The sequence below is a fragment of the Malus sylvestris genome, chromosome 17 (assembly GCF_916048215.2).
Source record: "Malus sylvestris chromosome 17, drMalSylv7.2, whole genome shotgun sequence".
NCBI classification, from domain to species: domain Eukaryota; kingdom Viridiplantae; phylum Streptophyta; class Magnoliopsida; order Rosales; family Rosaceae; genus Malus; species Malus sylvestris.
Window position 1 is genome coordinate 31596968 of NC_062276.1, and position 12314 is coordinate 31609281.

At 36.0% G+C, this 12314-nt stretch overlaps 2 protein-coding genes and 1 pseudogene across 3 annotated transcripts in view; 2 read left to right on the forward strand and 1 right to left on the reverse strand.

Moving 5' to 3' along the window:
- Positions 1 to 12314, forward strand: part of LOC126611015 (uncharacterized) — a 98483-nt gene that overhangs the window by 61626 nt on the left and 24543 nt on the right. The window lies entirely within an intron of this gene.
- Positions 41 to 3098, reverse strand: LOC126611014 (transcription factor MYB1-like; annotated as a pseudogene).
- On the forward strand, positions 6304 to 7328 carry LOC126611020 (protein phosphatase PP2A regulatory subunit A-like). 2 transcript variants are annotated; one of them, XM_050279205.1, is made up of 3 exons: positions 6304 to 6617; positions 6987 to 7067; positions 7141 to 7328. In XM_050279205.1, the coding sequence occupies exons 1-3, from the start codon at positions 6408 to 6410 to the stop codon at positions 7222 to 7224; spliced, it is 375 nt and encodes a 124-aa protein (XP_050135162.1). In that variant the 5' UTR covers positions 6304 to 6407; the 3' UTR covers positions 7225 to 7328. The 2 variants fall into 2 exon arrangements, 1 of the variants encoding a protein (XP_050135162.1); XR_007618665.1 differs by lacking the exon at positions 7141 to 7328 and adding an exon at positions 6778 to 6875 and having other exon boundaries at positions 6478 to 6617; positions 6987 to 7072.

Sequence of the window (12314 nt, forward strand, 5' to 3'; positions counted from 1 at the left end):
TGTGATTTTTACAAATAAAGATATCAATATTTTACAGATGTTTAATAATTAAGGTGGGATCTTTTATTTATTTATTTTTTTACAATCATACAACAATACTAAAATAGTACGAGCAAGGAAAATAATAGTATACAAACTAAAATGATACTGAAGAATTGAGAATCATCTCTTTAGCTATTCTTCTTTGAATGATTCCAAAGGTCCATGTTAAAGGAGAAATCACTTCTAATTTGTCCTTCGTCAGGAAAATTGACATATGATCTTGCCGACTGTTGCATATCATCAATCCAAAAGCTTGTGAAGAGTTCTTCCTCTAACTCAAGACTGGGACATACAGTTCTTTCAAAAGTATATCGTCGTCTTCTAACAAGGTCTTCCACCAATCATTTCCATTGTTTGTCGACGACGACGTTTGTGATGACGTACTTAAATCCTCTTCTGATTGAATATGGTCTATAATTGGTTCTTTACTGCTCAAGTAATTTGAACTTTTTATGAAACTTCGGGGTTGAGGTCTGATCACAATGGTCTTTCTTGTTTCTTGGGAATTATTTTGCAATGTTTTCATGCGAGAATTGATCCGTAATCGAGTGTTCCAATAATTTTTCACATCATTCGCTGTTCTTCCTGGAAGTCTTCCAGCAATCAACGACCACCTGAGTACATACACGAAAAAAAAAAAAAAATCATGGATACTTCGGATGAAAAATAAGAGGAACAAAGCAAAAAATAAAATAAAAAATGTTAGATTGCATTAACATTTTTCTTCTTTAGAATTAAATGAAGTGAACTAATTTAATACATAACGTGATAACAATATAGGTTGGTGAGAATTAATTTAGCAGATGGCGCTTTATAGTAGTGGTGGAAAGCAATCATGCATATATGTGCCTTGATGCAGGTTCGATTTCCACTCAACTCTCTCCCCCCTAACAACAAACAATTTAATTCACTAACATTATTGTAAAAAAAAAAAAGGAATTTATCTAGGCTCTAAAATCGATTAATTTCAAGATAGTTATTTGAACTGGCATATTGAGTTCAAACTCTCCCTCATCCCAGAACATGTAATAAAAAAATTGATTGAGGAGTAGCCGCCATCGGGTTAATGGGGGTGTTTCTACACCCGAGTTGATATATAAGATCTTATATATATATACATCCAAGATCCAATTTTGTTTGGCTCGCGGCATATACTGGTACGACAAACATTTTTTTTTCATGTAACTGAAAATTTACATTGATAATCAAAGAGAAACTTGATGGTCAGCAGTAAGAAATGGAGTCAGCATATTTGTTTTTGTCGTTTTTACCAAAATCACAAAGATTGTCGAGCCGAGTAGGATTAAAAGCATGAAAATGACTTTACGGACAAAAATCTTATCACGAGATACTTATCTTCCATAGGAAGTGTTGTTTGAGTTTACTCATGCCCTTTTGGACAAAGATTTAATTTTTTCGGTCACCTAAGATTCATGATTTATTCTTACCCCAATTAAATTAAAGACAAAATAGCAATACAGGGTATAGTTGGTGTTTAAATTTGTTTGCATAACTCGTTAGATTTAGGTTAGAGTAAAAAATAAAAAGTAAAAAAATATTTTTAAATAATACTTCCCTTCAATTCGCACAAATAATTAAATTAGAAAGGATAAAGGGAGTAAGGAAACCCCAAGTAGAAAAGTTAGGTGTGCACATTGTTTTGTGGTTCCAACAAAAGATTTAATTTTTTCGGTCACCTAAGATTCATGATTTATTGCTACTAGCACTTGATATTTTTTTTTACTTGTAATTATGAGGTCTGAGGTTCGATTTTTAAAGATAGAGAGTTTGATACTTATTTATTACGAATTATTTATTGTATGGCTTAACCCAAAAACAACTATTCCCCTTTAAGGTGTAATATTATAATATCAAAAAAAGAAGAGTAAACTTATTATAAGTTCATTTTTGTGAGTTATTATTGGTTTTGGTTTACTTTGTTTGGTTAGGTCCATTCATGATTATCCACATCAATTTTTTTTTTTATTAAACTGTGTAACGAAAGTAATAATAAAGCATGGAGAGATTTTCAATGTGCTTGAAACACTTGACACTACATCATATGTTATTATACAAGTGGATAAACTTTTTTTTTTCTTTTCCTTTTTTCAAGTGTCCATTCACTTGTATAATAACATATGACGAATGTGCCTGTATTCTCGGCACACTGAAAAGTCGCTTAGAGCATAAGCTCAATTAATTAAGGGTATCAACAAGTTCAATAATGAGGACGATGTGTAGTGTCCTTCAGCTTGGATAGGAATTGAAAGTGATGTTTATTTATTAATTAGTACCTGTTTCCTAAAAGCTTGTGAAGCCTAATTATAAGATCTACTTCATCCTCAGTAAAGTCTCCTCTCTTGATATTTGGCTTCAGATAGTTCAACCATCTTAGTCTGCAGCTCTTCCTGCACCTGTTTAAGCCTGCATATACACAGAATGCATAATTTATAACATTTATGTACTGCAAATATGTCCGCAATGTGTTTTCATGAGGAAGTTTTTGATGTGGGATGAACTCTCTCGACGTGGGCCATGTATAACTGTTAGACGCGTTATGTTCTAAAGCATTAATAAATTATAAAAGCATAACATCCAACTTGAAACCAATTGGCAGAAGGTCTTAGAATGAAATATACTAATGAAATGCTTTCCTGGCAATACACATATCAATCTTTCTCAGTTATATATACACATTAACATATATACCTGCTTTGTATGGAACTTGGTGCCACTTTCCTTCTCCAAGAATCTCAATGCACTGCCTGAGAAGATCATCTTCCTCTCGAGTCCAGGCACCTTTTCTCATCACACTCAAGTTAACGTTATATCCCTCCATCTCTTATCTGCTAGCAGCTATCCTGGAGCTTATCTCCTGCCTGCTAGCCACTTCAACGCTTCCAGAAAGCCACCGGGCTATATATAAATAGAGAGTGTTTGCCATACCATTAAAGCTATATATGGATACCCCGAAGTAACTAAATCAAGGCCAGTGACGTGCATGTCTGGTATCCACAGAAGCAAAAAGTGACAGGTTTAAAACATTTCAACAGTTTTTCTGGAGTCATATATTAGCTACCAGTCTAACCTCTGAAAAATATATATGCATCTATATTACTGAAAGAGCTAACATTTCTGCCTGACAAGGGAAGTCAATATTCTATGGCATAAAATTCTCTAGCTATAGTATAATATTCAAAAGCACATTTGTACGAACGTGAATGTAGAATCGTGTAACTAATTACAACACACATCGTTCATCACCAGCATATTCCTGCAGCTTGAGATTTTTTGAGTGCATGCTTTTGCTGCTTTTTGAAGTGTTTGTTTGCTTGTACTTGCAAAAAAAAAGAAAAAAAGGTGTTTGCCTTGTAATTTGCTACTACTGTCTGCAATGTAAAAGACAACGAGGCCCGGTCACTATTTTTCTTTACCAACCTGTATGAAACTTTTAGACGCTACACGTGACGTAACATTAATTGCTCAATAATTGGACTTGGTGCTTCAACTCACTAAAGCTCTCACAAGAGTCACTCTCAGTATTCAAAAATGGATATGTCATATCAATTCATAAACAAACTTGATGACTTCAAGATGACAATCGATGCGTGGCTGGTAGGAAGTAGGAAGATTGAAAACTTGTTCCTTGTTTCCTATTTTTTCAAGTTTTAATGTTCTTGAAATATATTTTTATGTTTCGTCAATTTCTTTTCTATTTATGTTACATAAATATATTTCAGGAACATAAAAATATATTTCAAGAACATTAAAACTTGAAAAAATAGGAAACAAGGAACAAGTTTACAATCTTCCTACTTCCTCCCAGCCACGCATCGATTGTTCCTCTATCAAACTCATTCTGCCCAATAAATCATGACTATAATTACATAGCATCGTAATCGTGTTATAGCATGATATATCATTGTGCCAAGTATCAGCACTCTATTGCCAAGCATTGAGCAGAACGGTAAGGAGATGGCCACAAGCTTAGATATGGTAGAGGAGAAACGCGAGAAGACCATTACCCGCATCGCAACCTACTAGCAGCAGCTCCTTTCCAGTTACAACAAAAGGGCAAAGATCCGACAATTCCAGTCCGAAGATCTAGTCTTAAGACAAGCCTTCATCACTGCCCGTAAAGAAGGCTTCAAAAAGATGGATCTTATTTGGGAAGGTCTGTACAAGATCAGAAGAGTAGGCGGCAAGGGTAGTTACACCATCGCCATCATGAACAACTAAGAGATTGAAAAGCAGTGGAACGTTTAAATTAGCATATTCTTAGGGAATGCTATGAAATTACACAACATCGTAATCCTGTTCACCATAACCCAACATTCAACGTTTAAGGTAAAGCATAATCGTTCAAAATTACACTTAAGGTTATATAATTATCGTAGGGAAGTGTTATTAGCACTCCAAAAATCTCATTCTACACTCCTCACAAGTGTATTTTTCTTTCCAAATATAGAATGTTTGGAGTTTAGAATGAGATTTTTGGAGTCTCAACAACAATTCCCTTATCGTAAATTGTCGTAATGTTACAATAAATTACAAATAATGACAATAGTATTACGATAGCAAGTTGTCTTTTCCAACCTGGATATCATATTACAATTTGTTTTTTAAACAAAAGATAGTATCTACACTAAGTGAAAGTGGGCTAAGCCTTATAATGGGTTTGCCATAATAATATGGCTCAACTTCACCTTCGGTGATAATCAAACCTAAGACTTCTCACTTACAAGTGAAGAGGAATACCACTAGATCGTAATACTAAGTGGCATCAAATTACATTTTTATGGTAGAACTACTAGACGTTATTACACTACAATATTAATTTTCAAATAAATAATACTGATAGCCTTTTCTTATGAAAATATTCTAAAATATTTAAGTACACTTTTTTGTTGTAATACTAATTATTCAAACATCAAAAATTTACTCAAACATATTTTAATTATTCAAATGTCTTTAAATTTTTACTATGTTTTCCCTTGATTGAGCAGTACACTTCTTATATTGGAAGAAGTTTCAAGTTTGATTCCTCTGTCTATAATTTGTTTAAAAAATAAATGAATAAATCTAGAACTTTCAATTCAAGTTTGAGGTCAGGGCCAATCCTGAGAATTTAGAGGTCCTAAGTGAGCTTTTGGAGTAGGGTCCTATATAGTTCATTGACCCCCGACGTTTTGTACATTGGTAAGTAGAAAATATTTTTCTAACTAGTAAATACATGAACGAATATAATTTTACATCAAACATCATTGAAAATTATTCAATTAATATAAAAAAAAAAGAAATATATACAAATATTACTTAAAATATTACACACCCCGTGTTTTTACATGCAAATGTACTAAATTAAGTTTACGTGATCTAATTTTTCAACCAAATTTTTTTATAATTGTTTATTTTCCTAATTGTTATTAGAGATTTGAAAGGCCAAAAATAAAAATATAAAATTCTTATTAGATTAGGCCTATTTGGATATGCGTATTTCAAAGTCTTCAGCGTGACCTTTTTGGTTAATACGAAATTAATTAAAAAAACAAACGAGTCTTTCCAGTTTCGAACTAGAGACAAGAAGCAAACACTGTTCCACTAAGCCTTTACCACCACGCCAGCATGCAGTTGTGTCATACTTCTATAATATTTACCTGGCTATCATCAGGACCGGCTCTCTTTAAGCTTTACACGCATGCTTGCAGGTAATATACGTTATGAATAATGTTAACTAACTTACCAAATCAGGAAGGGCAATTACAATTTGTACATCATCAATAAAAACCTGAAAGATAAAAAATATTTTCATAAAGTTAAAAGTTCTTAACATTCTATGATGAAAGTACGATGAGTAGAAAAAGAAGAGAATCGTTATGACTCTGACCATTAGGGGTGGGTTGGAAAAACCGAAAACCGAAAAAAACCGACAACCGAACCGAACCGAGACCGAAAAAAACCGAACCGAATCTGTTGAACCGAACCGAACCGAATTTAGTTGGTTCGGTTTCGGTTTTTGAGGTATGAAAACCGGACCGGACCGAACCGAACCGAAATATGAAAATAAAATATAAATACTCAAAACCTGCTGGAGAGGAGATTCGAACCCCTTCCGTCCAGGTGGGGATAGCTTCCTTCAAACCAACTTGACTGTAGGCTTTGTATTGCTATAATTGTACCAGTATAATATTTATAGGCATTCTAATCTTAAAGTTTTATAAAATTTATAAAGTTCACAAACCCTAGCCGTCATTCATTTTCTTTTCATTCTCAAATCTCTCCTCTCTTTCTCTCATCCGCTGCGCTTCCTCAGTCTCTCGCTCCCCAAAAATCAAACGCCGTGGTAAACAGGCGCTGAAAAATGGATGGGGGGAGTTCCGGCGCTGCTTCCGACGCTGCAAGTGAAGGCGATGATCCTGATCCACTCCGCCTTGTCCGATGACACGCGTACTGTGGTGGATTCGGTGGAGTTGGAGCTCACCGACATGGACCTCAAATCCATCTCCTCCAGGTCCTTGCCCGACCCGCATACCCTCCGAAAGTCCTCTCACCTCCTCGGCCCCAAAGTCCTCCAGGTATTGACTCCTCACAAGTTTTTCTTTCTGTATGTTTACATATTTTTTTTTCTGTGTGTGTCGAACTGGTGGTTAAACATGAGATTTTTTATAAAGTACATACTTATATCTGGTGGTTGGACTATGTGGTATTCAATTTTGTTCTGGATTCTCGAGGAAGGTAGACCTGTTTAGTAGCATGCTGCAGGAAAAGTAACTAAGTTTTGCCGAATTGTGAATCCAGAACTTGCCATTCAGCAGATCCTTCCTTTCGTAAAGGTTGCACATCTCACTTAACCTATGGTTATACTTTCCCTAAGAAGTTTGTTGTAGTTTTTAGGCAGTTCTAAATACTGTTATGCTTTTACTTACTATGTTTGCCTGCCATAGGAATTGTCGACAGATTCTTCCCAGCACGTTCGTTCTGCATTGGCTTCAGTAATAATGGGAATGGCACAAGTTTTAGGAAAGGCAAGAAAATTTTGGGGCTGTTATTTAATTCAAATTCTTACTTCGAAGCTAATTTTTCTCCCTCTCACTGCAGGATGCAACTATAGAGCAGCTGCTGCCTATTTTTCTTTCTCTTCTAAAAGACGAGTTTCCTGATGTTTCAATATCTCATGTTTGAAGGCTTCTGGTTTGAGTATTGATGTTTCAATATCTCATGTTTATCTCTTGGCTCAGAAAAGCAAAAAGAACAAGAAAAGGAGTGATGTTTATGGGTTTTTGTTTCTTTTCCATCATCATATACAATTAATTTGCTGCCTATGATGGTTAATCAAGTAAAAACATAGGATCCTTTTCTGTGGGTGGTTGACAGGTGGTGTGATTTCAAAATGTATAAATTGTAGTATTCGGTGATGCAGTATTGCCTCGTTTTAGATCTATTTTACTGAGAAAAAAAAAAAAACCGAAAAAAAACCGAAACCGAACCGAAAAAACCGAACCGAAAAAAAAACCGAACCGAAAAAAACCGAAAAAAAATTGGGCCGAACCGAACCGAACCGAAATTTCGGTTTGGTTTCGGTTTTGGCAAAAAACCGAACCGAAAAGAACCGAACCCAGCCCTACTGACCATGTTTGGTATTATTTTATGTTGGTTTTTTTATTTGACCATGTTTGTTTTTTTTTTTTTTAAAGTATCGTCGGGATTTTGCCGGTGAAAGTTGAGGACTTGAGGATTATGACGTTATCGAACCATATCCCCTGTCACCACCACCACAATAGACTTATGGATAATTCGATCATTATTTTTCATATGTAATTTTATTCTGAATATGTCAATTTAAATTAAAGTAATTAAAAAAATAAAGCCATACAATTAAATTAAATTTAAAAAATCTTGCGCTACCAAGTATTTTGTCATGCAAACAATTACTATAATTAAATTAAATAATAAAAATAATAAAGCAAAAAGTCAATTTAAGTAAATAAAAACCAAAAACTTTTGTCTCGCAAAATCTTGTGCTATCAAATATTTCGTCGCCCAAAATATGAAATTAATTTGATTAAATAAAAAAATCAAAAATAAAAAACTTTGTGTGATGAAATATGAAGATTAATTTACATTGCGCAAACCCTATCTTCATGAGCTTTGCGGTTTTGAGTGACGAAATCTTACTTCGCGCAACAAATCTTATTTTGTTGCGCAAAGTGTTTTTTGTAGTTGTGTTCATCCAATTTTTCAAGTTCAATTGCCCAAAATGCTTTGGCGGGCATATTAGGTTGCTCACAAGGTTGCTTGTTGCTTTCAATAAATTCAACCAATTTTTCGATTGCAATCTCCCAGATGCTTTGGTTGGCACATGCCAAGTTTTTGAGTGCAATCTCCCAAGATGCTTTGGCTGGCACATTAGGCTACTCAAAAGGCTACTTTCTACTTTCAACAGTTTCAGCCAATTTTTCGATTGTAATTTCCCAAGATATTTTGGCTGGCACAATAGGCTACTTAAAACGATGCTAAATATCTACCTACCTAGAATTAGGATACTTTGTGCACCTTGGATTGTAGAAATTGGTATAGAGATCGTGTGGATGCAAATTTCCGCCTTCTTATTCTTGGACGAAAATCCACCTGCAAAACAATTAACACCTTAGGTCAAGGCCAGGAGCCTTACACACCCACGATGAATGGGGGGGCTTTGGCCGAAGAACCTCCGATGCCAAAGTTAGAATTTGAGGGAAACGTGTTTAGAGAAATTTTGGAGAATTTAGCAAGAAAGTTGGACTTAGGTTTTTGGAGAAATGAGGTGGTATTTATAAGGGTGTGGCCCGCCTCCTTTGGAGAGATGGAAACCGGCCACATTTGATGGTTTTTGGGTGTAATTGCAAGATATTATGTCAAAATAATATCTTGCAATCAATTAGGAAATTAATTAGAAATTAATTAATTAATTAGGAAATTAATTAATTAATTAGGAAATTAATAAATTAATTTAGGTAATTAATCATATTTTGAATAAATATTTTGGAGGTTACCTTGTGGGGAGGATTTGATGAGGATGATTGAACTAGGTTTTGAATAAATACCTATTTTGATCACTTTTGACCTTGATTGAGTTGTTATTGTCCGATGCTTACGCGTGGGAGTTCTGGTGCCCCTCGAGGGTAATTTTGTCTTTTTAACTCAAGAATCCATGTGTCGCCTCCATATTTTTCTTGATTATTTTTTGCTCCACAAATACCCCCACACCTGTTGGGCTGCTCGTAAGAAAGGGCAGCAGGTGTAGAGATCTTCTTGCTTTAGGAAACATAGAATTATTTCCTATTTTGATGTAGATTCCCTCTTTAATTGGAAATTAGATCCTTCTAGGAAAGGGAAATAAATTTCTCCCAAAGTCTATTTAAGTCTACCTTAAGTAGATATTATTAAATCAACTTTGGAGAGCAATTTATCCTACCCTACAAGAAAGAGAAAGCTAGAGATATTTGTTCCCCCTCCTCTAGCAATCCTTTACTATTGCCTGTGCAAAAGACCATCTTTCGTTGCTTTCTTTGTCTTTTCCATGCCGCACTGGGGTAAGAAAAAAAATAATTTTCCTTGTCTTCTTCTTGGATAGTGTTGTCGTAGGTCAGTCGTCGAGGTGGTGCGGCATGTAACGCCCCGCCCCGAATTAATCCTTTAATTCGAGAAATAATATTATTATTATCGATAGCCCCAAACTAAACTCTACTTTCATTATCAAATCCCAAATTACAAAACGTTATTCAAATTCCTTAATTCCTTCAACTAGACATAACCATAATTTTAATTTATAAGGCATATGCTTAGATTTTTTTTTTTTAAATCTCTAAATTTTCTTCACTTTAAAAACACTTCTCAACCAAAGGTTAATTCACAGTTATTTAACCTTACTTATCGTATGGCTGCATCTAACGTCTCGTTAGACTGCCTACGTACCCCAACAGGGATCAAGCCACTCGTATTCTCAAAATTTACAGGGTTGTAGATCTCAATGAGTAGAGCAAGTTTCATACCTGTGGACAAGTCCAATTTAGCCGGAAAACACCTCAAATTTACCATGAATTGCCAGAAACCCTTGTTTTTGGGTGTTCTTGATTCGACTCCAAACCAACTCCAACGCCCCAACCAATGCATGGGCTTTGTTCTTGGATTTGAGGAGAGTGTTTTGGTAGTAGTAATTGGAGGAGTTAGCTTCATAATTGGTGAAACACCACCTAAACCGCCGCACCATTCTTTGAGGGTTTTACATAAAATCGAACCCCAATTTAACGGTTTTAGAGAGAAATTAGGAAGAAGATCGAATGAAATGACATGAGGGTCATTTTGGCACCTTTTCCAGCATCAAAGGTGGCCGGAAATTCAAAAGGTGGTCGGGTCGGGTCACGGGTTGGGGAAAAACCCGGTTTCCCCATGCTTATCTCTTTCTCTCCTTTCCCTCCTCATTCTTTTCCCCTATTTGTTCCTTTTTTTCTCCCCCTCCTTGATTCGTCCATCTCCCTTCTTTTCTATCCTTTCCTTTTTCATCTCAGCCACACACGTGGCATTACAATAATGGCTTCAGAAATCTGGAGTCTTCTAATTATAGTCAAAATTACAAAAATGTCCTTGACTTTAAACGTTAATAACTCTTTCGTTATAACTCCCTTTCACGAACGGTTTGCACCTACGCGTTCATGAGATCGAGCTCTATCCACATATATAATTTGTGACCTCAAAAGGTCTACGTTTTTTAATTTATTAATTTCCAAACTTTAAACTTCGTAACTAGTTTAATTTTAAACTAAACTCAAGTGAATTAATATAAATTCTGAATTTTTTCACATAATCATAATTTTGACATTCAATTCATATATTTATATTCAGGGTATTAAATGGCACGTCGGTTGGCAAGGGCCAGGAGTTGGCTTGACATGGGTCGATGAGGTGTTGTAGCTAGGGCCACTGCTTGGGCTGCTCAACTTGGCTAAAGTCAAGGCCTACTTCCCCTGTTGCTGAGATTGATTCACTTATTGGGAGATAGAAGACTGCTTGCGTGGGCAGCTATGAGAAATCCACTAAGCCTGCTTCTGGGGAGGCTACTGAGATCTGTGTGCTTTTGAAACCAGATCTGCTTGAAGACATAGATGCTTGTGCCAGGTTTGTTAATGGCATTAAGGGAGTTGTTTGCCCAAGTTCTTTTGTGAAGCATACGATCGAGTATAGGAAGACATGATGCAGAAGACAGCTATTATAACAGCCAAGTCTATGCTTCTTAACAAGATGATACCAAGGCTGCCAAAGAGGTGGCAAAGACTATGGTAGCCGAAGCTTATTCTTCTGCCGAGAAGATCAAAAGGTTGGAATTTGAGCTCGTCGCTTTGAAGGGGTCTAATATCTTTACCCCTACTTCTTTGCAGCTTGAAAACGCTTGCCAAGAGATCATTGACTTGAAAACTAGGCTTGACGCGATCCACGTTAAGTATGAAAGTGCAGAGAAGGAGATCGGATGTTACATACCTCAGATTCAAGATCTTGAGAGTGCCGTTTCTGAGCTTCGTTTCACTTCTTATGCAAAGGATGAAGAGCTGATTGCTGCTTATAACCAAGTGATCCATTTCAAGAAGGTCATTGATAGGCTTGAACCCCAAGTGTTGGAACTCCAAGGTGCGTTGAAAATCAACGAAAGTTTGAAGAAAGAAGTGGATGTACTGCAGCGCGCATGTGTTGGTCTGCTCGAGGAGAACGAATAAATGAAAGGTGAAAAGGCTAGGCTCGAGGCTTTGCTTGTTCAAAGTTAGGTCGATTTCTACAAGCTAGGTTATGTAGATCATTTCTTTGGTAGACCGTCTAACTTTGAGTTTGCTAGGAAGACTTCGAAACCTTCTCTATTTCTCCGAAAGGCTTGCTTGCCTTTACTTTTGAGGCCTCTATTAGTGAAGTAGTTGAAGAGGTTGATGCCCAAGCTAGAGCAGTCGAGGGTGAAACGCTAGATGATGTCGCTGCTGGAAGTGTTGTGGCTGCTGAAGGTGTGCCGACCGAGTAGTCGTGAGATGTCCAAGCTGCTGAATGGTAGTCTTCTAAGTAGCATTTATGATTTTCTTTGTTTTCCTTATTGCTCTTGTTTTGCTTGAACTCCTTTGGTCTTTGCTAGTCGTTTATCAATTTTGCTAGAAAATTTAATAAACTTGCTTCCTTTTTTTTCTCCATCTTCGCTTTTTTAGTTCATGCCTTAACCTTAGACTTTATAGACCAGTGACAGACGTGCTGATTTTCTA